General features: G+C 40.3%; 3 protein-coding genes across 3 annotated transcripts in view; 1 reads left to right on the forward strand and 2 right to left on the reverse strand.

The window, feature by feature from the left end:
• plekhf2 (pleckstrin homology domain containing, family F (with FYVE domain) member 2) overlaps positions 1-6,995 on the forward strand; it is a 7,154-nt gene extending 159 nt beyond the window's left edge. Inside the window, exons 1-2 of the mRNA XM_034553260.1 lie at positions 1-22; positions 5,404-6,995. The exon at positions 1-22 is cut by the window's left edge and continues 159 nt beyond it. Coding sequence (XP_034409151.1) covers positions 5,415-6,149 — 735 coding nt within the window. The 5' untranslated portion in view covers positions 1-22; positions 5,404-5,414 and the 3' untranslated portion in view covers positions 6,150-6,995. The remainder of the gene's footprint in view (positions 23-5,403) is intronic.
• A 465-nt stretch (positions 6,996-7,460) lies between these two features.
• wdr73 (WD repeat domain 73) lies at positions 7,461-14,727 on the reverse strand. Its single transcript, XM_034553239.1, has 8 exons — positions 14,630-14,727; positions 14,028-14,095; positions 13,845-13,930; positions 13,675-13,763; positions 12,126-12,193; positions 11,791-11,964; positions 10,717-11,064; positions 7,461-8,733 (listed from the first exon to the last, which is right to left on the reverse strand). Exons 1-8 carry the CDS (start codon positions 14,686-14,688, stop codon positions 8,507-8,509), a joined length of 1,119 nt encoding a protein of 372 aa, XP_034409130.1. The 5' UTR covers positions 14,689-14,727; the 3' UTR covers positions 7,461-8,506.
• Positions 14,728-14,929: 202 nt separating this feature from the next.
• Positions 14,930-20,000, reverse strand: part of c16h8orf37 (chromosome 16 C8orf37 homolog) — a 5,329-nt gene continuing 258 nt past the window's right edge. The window contains exons 2-6 of the mRNA XM_034553267.1: positions 18,921-19,059; positions 18,701-18,765; positions 18,017-18,082; positions 17,850-17,945; positions 14,930-15,931 (exon numbers count right to left, since the gene is read on the reverse strand). Coding sequence (XP_034409158.1) covers positions 15,772-15,931; positions 17,850-17,945; positions 18,017-18,082; positions 18,701-18,765; positions 18,921-19,059 — 526 coding nt within the window. The 3' untranslated portion in view covers positions 14,930-15,771. The remainder of the gene's footprint in view (positions 15,932-17,849; positions 17,946-18,016; positions 18,083-18,700; positions 18,766-18,920; positions 19,060-20,000) is intronic.

Genomic DNA, 20,000 nt, shown 5'->3' on the forward strand with positions numbered 1-20,000 from the left:
GGACCGCGAGAGGAGCCGCCGGGTTCGTGCTTTGTTACTTTTGTGTTAGTTTAAAAGTTTGTGTTTCTGTCGCTGGAGCTGCTGGAAGCTAACAGCTAGTTAGCTAGCCTCTTCTACTTTTACTCTTTTAAAAAGGTTTTAAAAGGTGTGAACTTTGACGCAAAGACACGCGCAGGTGTGCGGCGTCGCAGCGCGTGCCCGCGCAGGTGAGTCAGCGGCAGTAAGGAAAGAGAACCAGAAGCAGCGAGTGAGTTAGTTTGGAGCTAAGCGTCGGAGCTAAATGCTGCTACATGCTAACTGAAGTTAGTGCGACGAGTCTGAAAGTCACCGAGAAAACTTTAAACAAGTATTTATAAATGTATATACATATATAAACATGTATATACATATACATGTGTATGTAATACATGTGTATATATAACGTATAAATGTATACACAATATATACATGTGTATTATATTATATTATTTATATATATATATAATATAAGTACTTTTCGAAGTAGTGTACACTTTTAGGAAGTGTCCTCGGCCCCTGCAGCTCCCTGCAGGTAGCCAGTTCTCTCTCTGAGGTCTTGCTGGATGTGATCTCCACCATTTAAAAAGGGAAGTTTGTCTTTAACTTGAGTCACACTTGTGTTTTTCACTTCTCTCGTGACGAGGTCAAAGGTCATTCGCGTGTAGTTTGACATTTACATCCACCGTCTTGTGTTTTAAGTTTAAGAAACATTTCTAATGATTCGCACTGATTTAACATCCGTCTCTCTTTTTAACAAGTTGCCAATTAACTTATTCGTTCTTTAGTCGTTAAGCGTCAGAAAATACAGAACAAGTCCAACGTGGTGTCTTTTTAAATGTCTTATTTTGTCCCAAACTAATTGAAGTGTAACGCTGCAAAGCCCCACTGGACATAAAAATAGAAACATTCTGGTTTCCACCTCTCGGGACAGAAAGCTGGCTCTCTGTGAGTGGAATTACAGTCGCATGTAAATACAGAAAAACCAACTGGGAACCTCCTCCGGTTCGTGACCGCCACTTTCCAGTCCCAGATTAAACCCGTCTGAGTCCAGGTGATCAGCTGATCGGCTGGGACCAATCAGATTCATCCTGCAGAGTCAGTCAGCCGAGGTGTCTTCATCCTCCGCGTCGTAGAACCAGTTCTACCAGAGATGAACTGGTTGAGGTCGAGGGAAGATAAACTACCTGTCAGCTAATACACACACACACACACACACACACACACACACACACACACACACACACCTCTCTAGTCTGGCGTCCTCCGGCACACATAATCCAATATGTCTCTGTTTATATATGGATGCAGATTAGAAGCGTAAGAGGAGCCGGTTACTTCCTGCGTGGCGCGTCAGGTTCGTTCACAGGTAAACAAACGAAACGGGGAGCGCTTGATTTGATGCACCGAGTACGGCGGTAATGCTGCTTATTGATTATGGATTAGGGCCTCCACCTTATAGTCGTTTATTTATTTTTTTAAGGCTGGACAATTCTTTCGAAAGGTTAATTTAACGGTGCCCTTTTTAAATGTAGCTGTTCTTAATGAATATGTATTAGTCGTTTTAATGCTTTGAATATGAGTGTACTTACTACACGTAAAGTAGCCGATAAGAACAGTAGTGTGGACACCTTCACTTCTCCTTTCTCTGGCCACACTCACCTTTACTCAACACTTATTTAGCAACGCTTGTTTCGTAGTAAATCTCCGTTTCACTTCTTCGTTGTTCAGCTGGAGGTTCGTACTCGTAGTTCGTCTCTGAACTTTCCACAAGACGGACGCAGGGGACGAAGGAACGATGCGATCTCATAAACATCGTGCATTACATCGGCATTACATTTATCTTTTTATTTTATATATATATACACACACACACACACACACACATACATACCCCCCCCCCCCACCCCTGAATTAACCGTATGGGAGGGGCGATGGAAACATGTGGCCTCTGAAACTCGTGCGACCTGTCGGTTTGTTTGCGTTGGAACGGTTTAACGTTGATCACAACGAGAGGAACAGGTGGAGGTCTGTTCCTTTCTTCAGGTTGTGAGGTCTGAACAGACGAGGACCACTTTGATTATTTTACTGCTACCGGAGCCAGACGGCCTCCCTCAAATAATCACATTTGTCAACAAATGTTTGGTAATTTTTGCTTTGAAAATGCAGTTTTGAATTGTATTTAATATTGCTTCCCCTGTTGTACAAACGTCCCCTTGTGGGATTAATAAAGCTGCTGCAGAATCACCGTCTCTTCCAGATTATATATATTTTAATATAATAACACTCTGTTTCTAGAGGAAATAACTGACTTGATCGTTAGAGGATTGTTATGTTTCCTCCATAACAACCAAATTCAAGAGCATTGGTTTGTAAACCCTTCTTCTTCTTCTTCTACTTCTTCTTCTGCGTGTTTAAACGTGCAGCTGACTAATCATTGACTCATGGATGTGTTTGAACCTGAGGAGGAAATCTAAAGGTAGTTCAGGTCTGAGCGAGTTTTCTTTATCGGCCTCTTGTTTATTTATTTATTTTAATTACAAATCTCAGTTTTACAGCGATTTAAAGTTTTGATTTATTTTTTTTGCGATTCGTTGATAATCAATTAGTTGATTGGCAGGTTTTTTTATGATCAATAATTATGTATCTTGTCTCAAATGTGACGCGTCGCTGCTTTTCTTTCTTTTCTATCTTTGTTAATTAAATAAGTTCATAAATAAATGATCGCCGTACTAAAAAAACAAAACTTAAAACATCCAATAATTCATGAATAAATCTTGAAGTTGAACATTTGTATTTTAGTTTTTAATCGACTTCTTTCGTGAAGAAGAAAGTGTAAAAGTTAAAGAAATGAGCTTCGAACATCGAGAACAAAGATATATTATTGTTCCTCAGAGTGAGCTGAGCTGTTATTTAACGGGTTTGGGCCGTTATTACTCTGATTGTTACCCTGGAGCTGTTCAAGGGCTTCTCCTTCAGAGCTCTGGAGCGTTCAATGTTTCACTGTTTAAATGTTTCACTGTTTCAATGTTTCACTGTTTCACTGTTTCAATGTTTCACTGTTTCACTGTTTCACTGTTTAAATGTTTCACTGTTTCACTGTTTCACTGTTTAAATGTTTCACTGTTTCAATGTTTCACTGTTTCACTGTTTCAATGTTTCAATGTTTCACTGTTTCACTGTTTCAATGTTTCAATGTTTCACTGTTTCACTCTGAGGGAGGAAACGAGTCCTTGAGCTCACTTGAAGTCAGCGTTTTGTTATCAGCAGCTTACGTGTTTTACACACATATTACGTGTTGTTTTACACACATATTACGTGTTGTTTACACACATATTACGTGTTGTTTTACACACATATTACGTGTTGTTTTACACACATATTACGTGTTGTTTACACACATATTACGTGTTGTTTTACACACATATTACGTGTTGTTTTACACACATATTACGTGTTGTTTACACACATATTACGTGTTGTTTTACACACATATTACGTGTTTTACACACATATTACGTGTTGTTTACACACATATTACGTGTTGTTTACACACATATTACGTGTTGTTTTACACACATATTACGTGTTGTTTACACACATATTACGTGTTGTTTTACACACATATTACGTGTTGTTTTACACACATATTACGTGTTGTTTTACACACATATTACGTGTTGTTTACACACATATTACGTGTTGTTTTACACACATATTACGTGTTGTTTACACACATATTACGTGTTGTTTACACACATATTACGTGTTGTTTACACACATATTACGTGGTGTTTTACACATATTACGTGTTTTTTTATATATATATTTTATAACTACCTCTCTAGTTAACTGTGGCACATTTACATCAAGGTAAAAACTTAAACGTTGATTAATGCACATTGTAAATACAATAAATAAATACATATAATACAATGAAATATAATATAATATATATATATATATAATAAAATATAACTAATATAACAAAATATATATTTAATATAATATCAAAATATTGAAATCTAATAAAATAACGTATAACATAATAATCAAACATTTAATGTAATAATTTGCTATATTTTACTGGTTCCGGATAATCCTTTGATTTCCTGTTTTGTAAATATATTACATATTTTTTTACATGAGCAACTGGGGGTTCAGTGTCTTGCTCAAGGACACTTCAACATGAAAACTATTGTACACAAATATGTGCGAAATATAAATTTGCTCACGTCCAATTAACTCATTCCAGTACAGTTAATTGCGTAATCTACTCTCTTCTTATCTGAAGGGAAGTTAAGGTTAAATATAATAAAACTTTAAATAATTACTTTAGTGTTTTAAGACAAGAACACGGAGAAGGTGTTTTATAAGTTCAGTTCAAGAATAAGGTCCAATAATAAATGGATGATTCAGAAATACGTATTTGGATTTTAAGCAAAGATGTTCTTTTAGGGAACAAAATACTTTTAAACACAAACTACAGCTTGAAAATATTTCACTTTTCCTTCTATAATAAGATTCAGGAAATAAGCTGCAGGGGAAGTCCGGGACCAGTGATGTAAGAAGTATTTATTCTATAAATATACAATGTCATAAGTAACACGGCGTGTGTGCTGAAAGTCAGAACATCTATTTATTTTGTTTGTCAGTTTTTCCTTTTCTCGGTTTTATATCATTTTAATTAATAATAGAAGCATTTTATTGACCAAGTTACACATCGAGGCCGGTCCTCCACGTGTCGTTTGCTCATCCAAAGGTGATTTTTTTTTTTCATGTATTATTCATGTGATCCTAAGACTGATTTCTATATTTTTCTTTTCCGTCTTTGCTGAAAACATTTGTGACGGCAGAGCGAAGAGAATTCGTCGTATTCTGTCCGCCTGGAGCCTCTTGGTCTCTGGAGCTGGTTAGCGAGCCCCTCGCTAACAGGGCCTGTCAGCAGCCTCTCTGTGGAGGGGGGGGGTGGAGGGGGGGGGGGGGCTCTCCGGGTTATTAGTGTGCAGATCACTGGGGAGCCCAAGCTGCACTGGCATCTACTGGCTAATTAGCATTGTTTTTAGCTCTGTGGTTGATGTTGAAAAGGGCAAGCAACTAGCGTCTGACACACACACACACACACACACACACACACACACACACACACATTACTGGCCCACCACAAAAGTAAAACCATTGACGTAAAATGAACGTAAAACCGTTCAAATATAAAACGGTTTCCTCTAAAACTCGTGAGTGGCGTTGAAAACCATAAAGGTCGTGAACTCAAAGCATTTCTTTATAACGAGGGAAGGAAAGAGGCGGATTGATTGACAGCGGGTTCTGCAGACCAACACGGAGACGTATTTGATTTTAAACACGTTTCCTCCCTCCGGTTTCCTCCAGGTGAGGTGAAGATGGTGGACCGGCTTGCGAACAGCGAGGCCAACTCCAAGCGGATCGCGGTGGTGGAGGGCTGCTTCGGCGCCGCGGGCCAGCCGCTCGTCATCCCCGGCCGCGTGCTGATCGGCGAGGGCGTGCTCACCAAACTGTGCCGCAAGAAGCCCAAGGCGCGGCAGTTCTTCCTCTTCAACGACATCCTGGTCTACGGCAACATCGTCATCCAGAAGAAGAAGTACAACAAGCAGCACATCATCCCGCTGGAGGCCGTCACCATCGACACGGTGCCGGACGAGGGCGACCTGCGCAACGGCTGGCTCATCAAGACGCCCACCAAGTCCTTCGCCGTGTACGCCGCCACCGCCACGGAGAAGTCCGAGTGGATGAACCACATCGGGAAGTGCGTGGAGGACCTGCTGCAGAAGAGCGGCAAGGCGCCGGCGGGCGAGCACGCCGCCGTGTGGGTGCCCGACTCGGAGGCCACGGTGTGCATGCGCTGCCAGAAGGTGAAGTTCACGCCGGTCAGCCGGCGCCACCACTGCAGGAAGTGCGGCTTCGTGGTGTGCGGGCCGTGCTCGGAGAAGAAGCACCTGCTGCCCAGCCAGTCCTCCAAGCCCGTGCGCGTCTGCGAGTACTGCTTCCTGCAGCTGACGGCGGGCGGCCTGGCGCCGCGCTCGGACTCCCTCAGCCGGCTCGGGTCAAAGTTCAACAACCTGTCGGACGACGACGACGAGGACGACAGCAGCGACTGAGGAGCCGGAACCGTCCGAGGAGGAAGTCGTCCTCCTCTTTTGTTGTTGTTTGTTTCTCCTCCCAGAGGATTAATTCACTAACTCTCTTCAAACCAAAAAAAAAGTTTTACTGCAGCCGGGATCGATATCGATATTCTCCTCAACGCGGTTATGAAACGTGAAATTAACCGGCTGACCAGCATTATTCTTCTTCTTCTGTCGATTCGTCACTACAGGACATAACGGTGCTAATGAGAAAACACTTCCTCCTCCTCCTCCTCCCCTTCCTCCTCCTCTTCCTCCCCCTCTTACCTGCACAAGGTGATCTCTTGTTATTTCTGCAGGGAAAAGTAAACGTTTGACCTTCTCTTTCCTTCAGGTGGTTTTTTTTCTTCTTTTTGTAGAAGTTAATATTTTTCTGCTCCTATTTTGTAAATTCGTCCCTTTGTTGTTTTATATATATATAAAATAACAAAATGTAGATATTATGCTAAACGCAGAGCTCTTCCTCTTGCTTCTGACAAATCAGCTGAAGCTTGTTTTAGCCCCTCCCCCCTCCTCAACAAACAAAACTACCGGTTGCCTTTGCATCACGTAGTGCCTTGTAGAAGTGTGTGTGTGTGTGTGTGTGTGTGTGTGTGTGTGTGTGTGTGTGTGTGTGTGTGTGTGTGTGTGTGTGTGTGTGTGGCTTCATTCCTCCTTACCTTTGAAATTAATGAGCAAATGATTCTTTATTGATCTATTTTCTCCGCACGTCTTTGTATTCAAACCTTTACAGAAATGATAAATGAGCTCATTAAGTTTATTCAGCATCAAAAATCCCTAAAAAGAAAACTGACTAATCTAAATAAAGGGTTTACAAACCAATGCTCTTTTTTTGCACCACTTTTTAAATCTTGTGTTTATTCGTCATTAAAATTCATTCCTAATTAAATATTATAAAACGTCTAATTGACTAAATAAACGTTAAGATATTAACTCTCGCCGCTCGTCAACGTCACGCTTGTTGGCCCAGGCAGCCAATCAAATCGAGCGGGAGGCGGGGCTTTACCGCCGACTTCCTGTTTAGATGCTCTTCCTCAAGACCACGACATTGTTTTCCTGTCATTTACATTTAATAATATCATATAATGCATCATATAATTTACCATTATGGACTCCCAGTAGAAACATAAATAAACAAAGTGCAAATACAAAATGAAAAACGCTTGTTTTGTTGTTTTCCTGTTTGTTTGTCGCTCTGAGCTCCACAATAATAATATTATAAATTATATATTCTAGAGAAGGAAGGCGTTTCCCTCCAGAGCTCCAGACCGAATAACTACGTCACACTGAGAATATAGAGTTTATTTTAGGGTAAAATTGACCTTTTTAGATTTATTTGTTATGTGTTGTTTGTTTTGTTTGTTTTAAAACTTATAAATGTACATTCCACAGAGAGGTGGTGGGGGGGGGCAATAATATGTTAGAAACCAGTTAATAATGATGGTAATAAATAAGTAAACTAAGACTAGAGTAAGAGCACATCGTGGAGATCGAACGTCTTCGCCTCCAGATGTTCGTCTCTTTGTTTTCCGAGGTGCAAGCGAACGCCTCGTCTGAGAAAAGGGAACTTTTTATTTTAATTAAAAAAAGATTCTTTAGTTTTTACAGATTTAATAATGTTGATGAAAGCGAAACATGATCACTGACCAGCTGTTCTTTATACTGGCTGTTGCCGAGGTGACGATGATGATGATGATGATGTGGGAGGCGGCCTCAGGCTGTGGCCAAGGTGATGATGATGTGGGAGGCGGCCTCAGGCTGTGGCCAAGGTGATGATGATGTGGGAGGCGGCCTCAGGCTGTGGCCAAGGTGATGATGATGTGGGAGGCGGCCTCAGGCTGTGGCCAAGGTGATGATGATGTGGGAGGCGGCCTCAGGCTGTGGCCAAGGTGATGATGATGTGGGAGGCGGCCTCAGGCTGTGGCCAAGGTGATGATGATGTGGGAGGCGGCCTCAGGGTGGGGAATCGCACTTAACTTTGATCGGATCCACAGCGACTCTGGTGGATGTTTTTCAAAATAAAAGCTTCATGTTTTAATCCTTTTGTTTCGTTTTTTTGTATAGAATTAGTTTTGGGTTCATTTGTTTTTGTTGTGCAGTTTCTTCCTCTTCTTCCTCACATCTCAGCAGCATCTGCTTTTAATAACGACCTTCGGGGAGGTCATCTGATGACCTTGATTCATGAGCACAAGTCTCTCTCTCTCGTCACGGTTTATTTTCGTCTCGATCAAGCTTCAGGAATCGGGTCTTGTATTTAAATGTTCAATACATCGCCTTGTTTACATCATTACAATAACATGTTTTAAACACTTGAAATGGCCCCGCCCCCCCCGTCAGCAGCCGGCTGCCGATTGGTCGACCCAGTCCCACACGTGGACGGAGCCGTCCGAGGCCGCGGACAGCAGCGTCCGAGGCCGCTCGGGATGCCACACGTGGGCGGCGACGAAGACGCCGGACCGCGAGGAGACGGCGTGACCGCGGTGCTCGAACAACGGCTCGGCGTCCCGGGGCTCCGTCGCCCAGAGCGACGTGTCGTAGATCTGAACCGCGCCACCGAAACCTGCAGGCAGAGAGGACCTTTAATAACACTATTATAACCTTTAATAACACTTATAACCTTTAATAACACTATTATAACACTTATAACCTTTAATAACACTATTATAACACTTATAACCTTTAATAACACTAGTATAACCTTTAATAACACTATTATAACCTTTAATAACACTTATAACCTTTAATAACACTTATAACCTTTAATAACACTATTATAACACTTATAACCTTTAATAACACTAGTATAACCTTTAATAACACTAGTATAACCTTTAATAACACTTATAACCTTTAATAACACTAATATAACCTTTAACACTATTATAACCTTTAATAACACTTATAACACTATATAACCTTTAATAACACTTGTAACCTTTAACACTATTATAACCTTTAATAACACTATTATAACCTTTAATAACACTATATAACCTTTAGCAACACTAATGTAACCTTTAATAACACTATTATAACCTTTAATAACACTTATAACCTTTAATAACACTATTATAACACTTATAACCTTTAATAACACTATTATAACACTTATAACCTTTAATAACACTAGTATAACCTTTAATAACACTATTATAACACTTATAACCTTTAATAACACTAGTATAACCTTTAATAACACTTATAACCTTTAATAACACTAATATAACCTTTAACACTATTATAACCTTTAATAACACTTATAACACTATATAACCTTTAATAACACTTGTAACCTTTAACACTATTATAACCTTTAATAACACTATTATAACCTTTAATAACACTATATAACCTTTAGCAACACTAATGTAACCTTTAATAACACTATTATAACCTTTAATAACACGTATAACCTTTAATAACACTATTATAACCTTTAATAACACTATTATAACCTTTAATAACACTAATGTAACCTTTAACACTATAACACTATTATAACCTTTAATAACACTATTATAACCTTTATTAACACTTATAACCTTTATTAACACTATTATAACCTTTAGCAACACTAATGTAACCTTTAATAACACTAGTATAACCTTTAATAACACTATTATAACCTTTAATAACATTAATATATCACTATTATAATCTTTAATAACACTTATAACCTCTAATAACATTTATATATATATATATTTTATTCTAACCTTTAATAACACTATTGTCCTTTCTCCCCGCTGCTGTCAGGCTGCACAACAAGCTGAGCTCCCAGTAGCCACAAACACTTTGGACTTCGCACTGAACAGCACTTTAGCCCAGTTGTGCAATAAGTACTTTTTTATTTTTTGATTTATTTTATACACTTTATCCACTTTATTCTATTTCTACTCCGTCTGTATATATAATATTATTCTTGTTTTTACTCTTATCTTAATTCTGTTATTATACTTCTTGTTTTTTACTTATTACTGTGAGCAATGCTGCTGTAATCCTGTAATTTCCCCACTGAGGGACTAATAAAGGATTATCTTATATTATCTCTTATAACCTTTAATAACACTATATAACCTTTAATAACATTATTATAACCTTTAATAACACTATATAACCTCTAATAACACTATTATAACCTTTAATAACACTATTATAACCTTTAATAACACTATATAACCTCTAATAACACTATTATAACCTTTAATAACACTATTATAACCTTTAATAACATTATTATAACCTTTAATAACACTATATAACCTCTAATAACACTATTATAACCTTTAATAACACTATTATAACCTTTAATACCATTAATATAACCTTTAATAACACTATATAACCTCTAATAACATTATTATAACCTTTAATAACAATAATGTAACCTTTAATAACATTAATATAACCTCTAATAACACTATTATAACACTATTATAACCTTTAATAACACTAATGTAACCTAGAGGAAAGCAACACAACTCGGCTAACACTTTCCCTTCGTTTCCAGTCACTATGCTAAGCTAACTAGCCGTAAACTCACCGGACACCGCGATGCAGCCGTCCAGCGCCGGCGCCCACGACACGCCGACCTCCGGGTCGCCGCGCCCCGATTGGACGTCCAGCCGCGCCCGGCTCACAGCCCCCCCGGGGCTCCTCAGGTCCGAAACCACCGCCTGGCCGGACGAGGACAGTCTGAGGACGGCGGCGCGGGGGGACGCGTCCGTCCACCAGAGGGCGCTCTCGCCCGGAGACGCCGGCGCCGGGTGGAGCTGAGGGGCGGCGGACGTCCGCGTGTCGGCGACGTAAACGTTCCCGTTGGAGGCGCCGGCGAGGAAGACGGCGTCGCTCACGAACTGCAACGAGCTCAGGGGGTCGTCGGAGGTCGTCTCTGTGGGGACAGGGGGTCACTTAACGGGCTGCAGGCCGGCGGTTCGATGCTCATCCAGCGACGGAGCGGCTTTATGACGGCTATTAATTAATGATGTGTTTTGTAAGTAAACAATTATAAATGTTAGCTTTGACTTTACTTACCAAATAAGTAAATACAATATAATATTCATCATTAGTGTTAATTGAGTGTAATATTGAGCTTTAGGAAGTTAAACATAATAATTAATCTCTAATATCTATTTTATATTCACGTGAAAACATCTGGATTTATTCTAGTTTATCACTAACACTACATTTTACTAGATTACACCTGAACGCATCACGAGAACGTTATTATTCACCTTCAGCCAGTACTCATTTTCACTGAGCGGAGCCTGAACGCATCATGAGAATGTTATCATTTACCTTCAGCTAGTACTCATGTTCACTGAGCGGAGCCTGAATGCATCACGAGAACGTTATCATTCACCTTCAGTCAGTCATCATGTTCACTGAGCGGAGCCTGAACGCATCATGAGAACGTTCACTGAGCAGAGCCTGAACGCATCACGAGAACGTTATTATTCACCTTCAGCCAGTACTCATTTTCACTGAGCGGAGCCTGAACGCATCATAATGCAACCGAATGGCCAAACATCGTAATATTCGCTTGTTGCCACTCGGTCTGAATTATGTGACATTGATACGTTTCAGTCACTTTTATTGGTGCACGTGACGGACTCACCCAGCGTGTAGAGAATCTGACCCGAGGTCAGCTGAGTCAGCTGGACGTCGCCGCTCTGAGCGCCGTGAAGGACTTGTGACGAGAGTCGAGCTGCGATCCTGGAGCCTCCTCCTGAAACACTCTTCGTCGTCCTCCTCTTCCTCCCCTCAACGCGGCCCGTCAACCGGATCACGTCTGTGATTGGACGATGAGACGACCAATCGCATCGTGAGCAAACAAGACGTTTATAAACATTTATTCATGAAGGACAAGAAAAAAGATAAGCAGATGTTTGTATTCTGGAAACATTATTAAAATTATAAACGTTGTCTTTTCTTCCGGTGACCTGAACTCACCGCTGTCGTCTCCTCCGACGCTCCACACCTGCAGGTCAGAGCTCAGCCCGTCGTTGGTGACGACACACCTGCATCAACAACAACAACAACAACAGGAAGTGACTCATCATAATTTGTTAATTTACTGTAGTTTGACTCTAACATTGATAAGAATTTAATTTAATTAACGAAAAAAGTCATTAAATATGTATTTGTGTATTTTGAGCAGCTGCCTCTTTAAAAATGTTTTAATGTTTATGTAATTTTCTTTTAGAAACACTTATTTCTGTAATGTATAAAAAGGCAGATATTTAATTAATTACTCCAAACTTTTCGTTTTCTAAATATTGTTATTATTCATATTTTTACCCACAGAAGATTTGAATATATATATATATATATATATATATATATATATATGCTGTATTTTACTCTTCCTTTTACATATATTTTGTTAGAATATATTTTGCATTATTTGGGGTGCCGGACCCGTTGGCACGGGCCATCCGGTCTCTGTATGCCTGCAGTAGGAGCTGTGTTCGTCTCCTCGGTAGTAAGTCAGACACGTTCCCGGTGGGTGTTGGCCTCCGCCAGGGCTGCCCTTTATCACCGGTCCTGTTCGTGACCTTCATGGACAGGATATCTAGGCGCAGCCAGGGGGCGGAGAGGATCCGGTTCGGGAGTCTCAGGATCGCCTCTCTGCTGTTTGCCGATGATGTGGTCCTGTTTGCCTCCTCGGACCGTGACCTCCAGCATTCACTGGGGCGTTTTGCAGCCGAGTGCGAAGCGGCAGGGATGAGAGTTAGCACCTCCAAATCTGAGGCCATGGTGCTCTGCCGGAAACCGGCGGATTGCTCCCTCCAGGTGGGGGCAAACTGCCTACCCCAAGCGAAGGAGTTCAAGTATCTCGGGGTCTTGTTCACGAGTGAGGGTAAGGTGGAGCGGGAGATCGACAGGCGGATCGGTGCGGCTGCAGCAGTAAAACAGGCGCTGTACCGGTCCGTCTTAGTGAAGAGGGAGCTGAGCCGGAAGGAGAAGCTCTCCATTTACTGGTCGGTCTACGTTCCAACCCTCACCTATGGTCACGAACTCTGGGTCGTGGCCGAAAGAACGAGATCTCGGATACAAGCGGCCGAAATGAGCTTCCTCCGTAGGGTGGCCGGGCTCAGCCTTAGAGATAGGGTAAGGAGCTCGGTCATCAGGGGGGAGCTTGGAGTCGAGTCGCTGCTCCTTCGTGTCCAAAGGAGTCAGCTGAGGTGGTTCATCTAGTCAGGATGCCTCCTGGACGCCTCCCATTAGAGGTTTTCCGGGCACGTCCAACTGGTAGGAGGCCCCGGGGAAGACCGAGGACACGCTGGAGGGATTATATCTCCCGGCTGGCCTTGGAACGCCTCGGGATCCCCCAGAATGAGCTGGAAAGTGTTGCGGGTGAGAGGGAAGCCTGGGTCGGCCTGCTGAACCTGCTGCCACCGCGACCCGACCCCGGATAAGCAGGTGATAATGGATGGATGGATATTTTGCATGTAAAAGTTATTGTGACTAAATAAACATTCACATGCTGCGAACGCACCGTGACCCCGGGACGTGTCTGAGGCAGCGGACCGGACCCTCCGTGAACCCCCCGTGGACAACTTTGAAGTCCCGTTCGGCACAGAGACCCTGAACACAACACACATGCATAAATAAATAATCCAGATTAAAAAATGTTTTAAACAAACAAAGTTCAGACGGATTTCTTACCTTATTTTCATCGGCGAACAGCTTTAAAGGTAAAAGCAGCTCCAGGATTTCATTTTTAGAAGCGCCGTGTCCTCCCACACACACGGCTGGAAACACCAAGAGAAAACATTTAATTTGATGATTAATAATAAAATAATAATAAATAAATAAGTGATATATATATATATATATATATGAGCTCACTCTTCCCTGACGTCCACTCCAGGACCTGGGTGGGATGCTCCAGCTGGTACACATGGAGGTCTTTGTACCTGAAGCAACCAGACAGGTGTTGAGGAAGGGAAGCCAAATTATGCAGCAGCATTATTATTATTATTATTATTATTGTATTTAAGCTGTAAACGCAGCAGTGTGTTGAAGGAGCTGCAGAGAAGTTCTATGAATGGATTCAGAAAGAAAAATAAATGTTTTACTCTACAGCTTCACTTTAAATCACATTACAACAATTAAAGTTTCATACATAGTTCCACTTTATTGTTTTTTGTTCTTTAAACGTGCAGCAATTTTACTTTTGATACCAGACTCCCTTGAGAAAAATGTTTAAAAAAATTATACTTTAAGCACAAATACATAATCTATAAAATAAGACTTATTTTTCCTAATTTATGGAATGGACTCTTTAATTAGGCTTGATGGAAATAATGAACTTAGTCCACCGGAAATAAGTCTCCCGAAGGTTTTTTTTTTTTTTAAGTGCAGTTCGGTTTTTATTATAAATAAAAAATAAAATGAATTAAAAAGCTTCTCGCGACGCAAACTTTAAACCTTTAAAACCCAAATCTCACGCGTTCAGGGACTCGATGAACCAGTCGTCCAAAACATCCTGAAAGTCCGTTTCCTCCATCGCGGCCGTCGGCACCACGTGACCGCGCAGAATCTGAGTCTGTTGTTTACTTCCGGTTCGTCTGGCGAGCGTACAGGGAGCAGCGCCCCCTGGCGGACTGGAGCGACACACGTATTTATAAAGAGGGAACTGTTCCCTTGTTTTACATTATAGACAGGAAACAAGTATAAGTATACATTAAGAGTACTTTTACAAGTACTTTTAAACATTAACTTCAGCACAAATAATAGAATCAAGATAGTCAAGACCGAAGTTATTTATTATGTAGAATAACATATCAATATTATTGACACATGAATACACATTATTATTTAATAATTGTTTAATGTATTTTGTATTAATCCTAGCCATTAAAAAGTAACTCAAAGCTCTCAAATAAATGTCAAAAATATATATTTTAGAATAATAAATGTAGCAGTTAAAAAGAAGTGAACTTGATATCTTGAATTAAATCTAAAATGTTTTTTTTTAATGTGAGCTTCATCAATATTTGTGGTTAAAGGGATGAAACATGCATCATGTGACAGCCGCCAACACTTCATCCACCCTGCTGAGCTCCATCACTTCGGCTGTTGTTGTTGTTGTTGTTGTTCTCCTCCTCCTGTTGTTCCGGATGACTAAAGTTGAACACTTTCTGTATTTTTGCACAGAGAAATCCATAATGTTCTTCAAGTCTTTATTATTTCTATCTTATCACAAGACTCCATTAAAAAAATTACATATTTATAATTTCCTATCAGGGCAAAGGCCACATACCGTAGCTATCAATAGAATCGACTCTTTAATTTGTCGTTGATATAAGTATACACACACATATATATATATATATATATTTATTAGAACTCATTTCCTGGTTTTAGGGCTCTTTCCTGCAGCCCTCTGTTGGCTCCTTTAACCTCTTCCCCTCACAGGATCAGCGGTCGACCTCAAACCGTCACTTCTTCTTTTTGTTGTTGTTGGAAAACAGGAAAGTTATTTACGAGTTCTCTGACTGAATAAATGAGACTTGTGCTGTTTGCAAACTGAACATCTCAAAACATCTGTGGAGTGATTTGTGGAAGACGGGCGAGAGTCATCTGGACTTCAGTCCCGGTGTTTCCCGCAGACCCACCGGAGCCCGGCTCGGTCCCGGAGGTCCGTCGGCTCGGCGGCGGTGAACCAGCTGCACTGGCAGGCGAACGCCCGCGAGCCCCTCCTCTTCTTCAGCCGGGCTCCGAGCTTCTGGCGGTCCGGCACGTTGTTCCTAAAACACACGAAGAAGAAACACGGGAGTTTGATTGAGCTGAATTATTACGTATTATTAAAGAACAACAACAACAACGAGAAAAAGAAGAACAAGAACAAGAAGAAAAAGAAGAACAGGAAGAAGTTGTACAAGAAGAACAAGAAGAACAACAACAACAACATGTTTCAGATGATATTGAAGTCATTATTGTCCTCTGTGAATCAAAATTAAATATGATTCAAATGTCAGGTTGGTGACCTTCAGGGCTCTTTGATGTTGACCTTCAGGGCCCTTTGTTGTTGACCTTCAGGGCTCTTTGATGTTGACCTTCAGGGCCCTTTGTTGTTGACCTTCAGGGCTCTTTTAGTCTCAACAATGTCTGAACTTAACTGAACGTCTTCTTTAAATAGTCAAAAAGTCTGATATCCAAACAGCGAGATTTGGGTTATGATCTCACACTGATCCAATAAAATGAAACGTCTTTAGTTTCTGAAGTTATTGTCTTTATTTTAAGTGGTTTGATGACAAATAAACAAAAAGGTGAATGGACAAAGAGCGCCACCTACAGAAAGTCAAGCTCAAAGCACAGAGAAGAAACACCACAGAAGAGAAGAAGCTAGTTTTTCTCTCTTCTGTTTGAATGTTTCAGTGGAACGGCTCAATACTGCCACCTGCTGGACAAACTGAAAAACACCACCCAAAGCTGGTTTCTCTTTCCTAAAAACACTAATGATGCTTTATGTTTGTTATGTTGTAGAGTGCTGAAATAGAGAGGGATGTTTATCTGCACTGGCACTAAGAGATATGGTTGTATAGAAGTCTACGCTTCATGTGTTAAAGCTGCATTCTCTCTCCTGACCACCAGGGGGCGACTCCTCTGGTTGTATAGAAGTCTATGCTTCATGTGTTAAAGCTGCATTCTCTCTCCTCACCACCAGGGGGCGACTCCTCCGGTTGTATAGAAGTCTATGCTTCATGTGTTAAAGCTGCATTCTCTCTCCTGACCACCAGGGGGCGACTCCTCCGGTTGTATAGAAGTCTATGCTTCATGTGTTAAAGCTGCATTCTCTCTCCTCACCACCAGGGGGCGACTCCTCCGGTTGTATAGAAGTCTATGCTTCATGTGTTAAAGCTGCATTCTCTCTCCTGACCACCAGGGGGCGACTCCTCCGGTTGTATAGAAGTCTATGCTTCATGTGTTAAAGCTGCATTCTCTCTCCTGACCACCAGGGGGCGACTCCTCTGGTTGTATAGAAGTCTATGCTTCATGTGTTAAAGCTGCATTCTCTCTCCTCACCACCAGGGGGCGACTCCTCCGGTTGTATAGAAGTCTATGCTTCATGTGTTAAAGCTGCATTCTCTCTCCTGACCACCAGGGGGCGACTCCTCCGGTTGTATAGAAGTCTATGCTTCATGTGTTAAAGCTGCATTCTCTCTCCTGACCACCAGGGGGCGACTCCTCCGGTTGTATAGAAGTCTATGCTTCATGTGTTAAAGCTGCATTCTCTCTCCTGACCACCAGGGGGCGACTCCTCCGGTTGTATAGAAGTCTATGCTTCATGTGTTAAAGCTGCATTCTCTCTCCTGACCACCAGGGGGCGACTCCTCTGGTTGTATAGAAGTCTATATAAATGACTCTACTTCTCTTGATTTATTCCCTCAGTAAACATTGTAAACATTAGTTTTTGGTCTCAATCTCTAGTTTCAAGTCTTCTTCAATACAGCGTGATGTTCATTTAGTAAATTATAAAGCAGACCATAAAGCAGGGGATGCTTTAGGGCGGGGCTACCAGGTGATTGACAGGTCGTGTTTTCGTCGTACAACTTTCTCAGTGTTCCGCTCATCTTCTTTTTTTACCTTCTAAATCACAGAATCGTTCGACTTCCTCCAAGGACCAGGAAGTAAAACAGGAAGTGGCCTTAGGAGCAGACTCACCTGAGGAACAGGTAATCACAGGACGCGTCCCACTCGCAGTCGTCAAACGTCAGCACCCGGAAGTCACATGACGTGCACCTCAGCTGGTCACATGACCTGTGGACGGGAACCATGGTTTAGTGAGTCGTGAGCGTCGTTAGGGACCAGGAAGCGGACTCGTTTCGCACCTCTTGGAGGACGCCGTTCCCACGCCGCTCGGGACCGAGCTGCCGCCGGCGAACACGGGACAGCACCTGGACGCGCAATTACATCATAAATGTCATTATTGATGTTATTCACATTGTCGCACGCGTCATAACGTGTATTATTTGTTCAGGATTTGTTTGTAAACAATCTGCAAACATCTGGAACGCCGTTATAAAAGTGATAATGATGATTATAATACTTTGTTAAATTGTTAATTATACTTTGTAAACCATCTTTAAACATTAGTTTGATATTTATTACTTTGTCAATGGTCCATAATTGGTTTCTGGTCCATCTATCTAATATTTATAAATGTTTACACTATTTCTTAAAAGGTTTCCAAATTAACAAATAATATGCAAACATAAACAGTTCATAAATAAAAAATGTATGTAATCAGAATGTAATTGTTATTGTCTCTTAACAGCAATGACACACAATATAATTGATGAACTAATTATTTCATGTTACGCAGACTTTTGATACAATAACAAACATTTTAAAGCACTTTTGATAATTAAGTAACTTTAAACCAACTAACCCATTTATTATAAAGTGCTGAGTCAAAAGGAAACTGGACTTAAACAAACAAATCTTTCAATATTATAATAATTATCACAATAAGCAGCTGTAATTATTACGTTTGTTGGTTTTAATTCACTCACTTTCTGCCTCCCGACTGAGACGACGGCTTCTTTTCTCCTCGCGTCCCTTCAGGGAACTCCAGTGTCTGAAATAAAAAGTTTAATTTAATTTTAAAAACAGAAAGCGCGGCATTAAAATACATTCTAGTAGTAAAAAAATATTCATGTGGATTTAAAATCATTATCAAAACTGGTAAATATCAAAAAGGCAGAAGACGCCCTAATTAAAGTGCACGTTCACCTTCAGTGGAGAGGAACCGGACTCGTCCTCCAGGAACTCTTCCAGGAGAGCGTCGAGGTCGTTGTCAAGGTCGTTGTCAAGGTCGTCGTCAAGGTCGTCGTCAAGGTCGCCGACAACGCTCATCGGCGGCTTCGTGGAGCTAAAACAGGAGGAAACAACGTTTAATGTTTAATATTTAATATTTAATGTTTTGTCTATTTAAACTTTACATAAAAGATTTATTTTCGGCCGAGTCCAGTATTTTTAGACCGTGTTTGCTTCTAAGTAGTTAAATTAAATAACAGGAAATTAAATATACAACATGGAGATTTTCCCTGTTGTGCTATTATATATATATATTTATTTATTTTGAATTTAAATATTTGTGTACATAGTAAGTTATGTGTGTAAAACATCCGGTTTTGTATAATAACAAACAAAATATTTCCACTTATTCCTGGTTTTAATTTCCTTTGAACCGTCTTTTATTTTATTTTAAATTGTTTTATTTACCTACTCGTACTTTATTGTTTTTTTACATACCACATTTTCCTTTAAACCTGATGATTTATGACTCTTTTGTGAAGGACAATGACGTAAAGAATATATATTATATTATAATTACCCACAACATATGAAAACATTTAAGAAACTGAGTGTTATGTATTTTTTATGTATGTTTTTAGGAACGATCCCCTTTGAGATGAACCATCAATAATACAAATAAGCACAATTAGACCAAAAATGTCACACAAAAAAACATAAATAAATAAATAAACAAACAAATTAAACAAGCGTCAAATAAAAAGATCAAACATTGCATAAGAATAGATAATTATTTAATAAATTCAAGAAGAAAACCTAATTAAATAAGTGTTATTATGGACATATACACCTGTGTCCTTTAATAAGAAGACATGGCATTGTTTATTTATATTTATTAAATATATGTTATATTTATAAAGAGTTTAAAGTGATAATTAGAGGAGAAAATGAAAATAGGAAAAGGGTTAAATTAAGAGTGTGATACATTGCACAGAGAACATACCATAATAGTCTATCATGAACTGCATTGAGAGGAAGATGTGCAACATTTGCAAA

Source organism: Cyclopterus lumpus, chromosome 16, assembly GCF_009769545.1.
Source record: "Cyclopterus lumpus isolate fCycLum1 chromosome 16, fCycLum1.pri, whole genome shotgun sequence".
Lineage (NCBI taxonomy): Eukaryota > Metazoa > Chordata > Actinopteri > Perciformes > Cyclopteridae > Cyclopterus > Cyclopterus lumpus.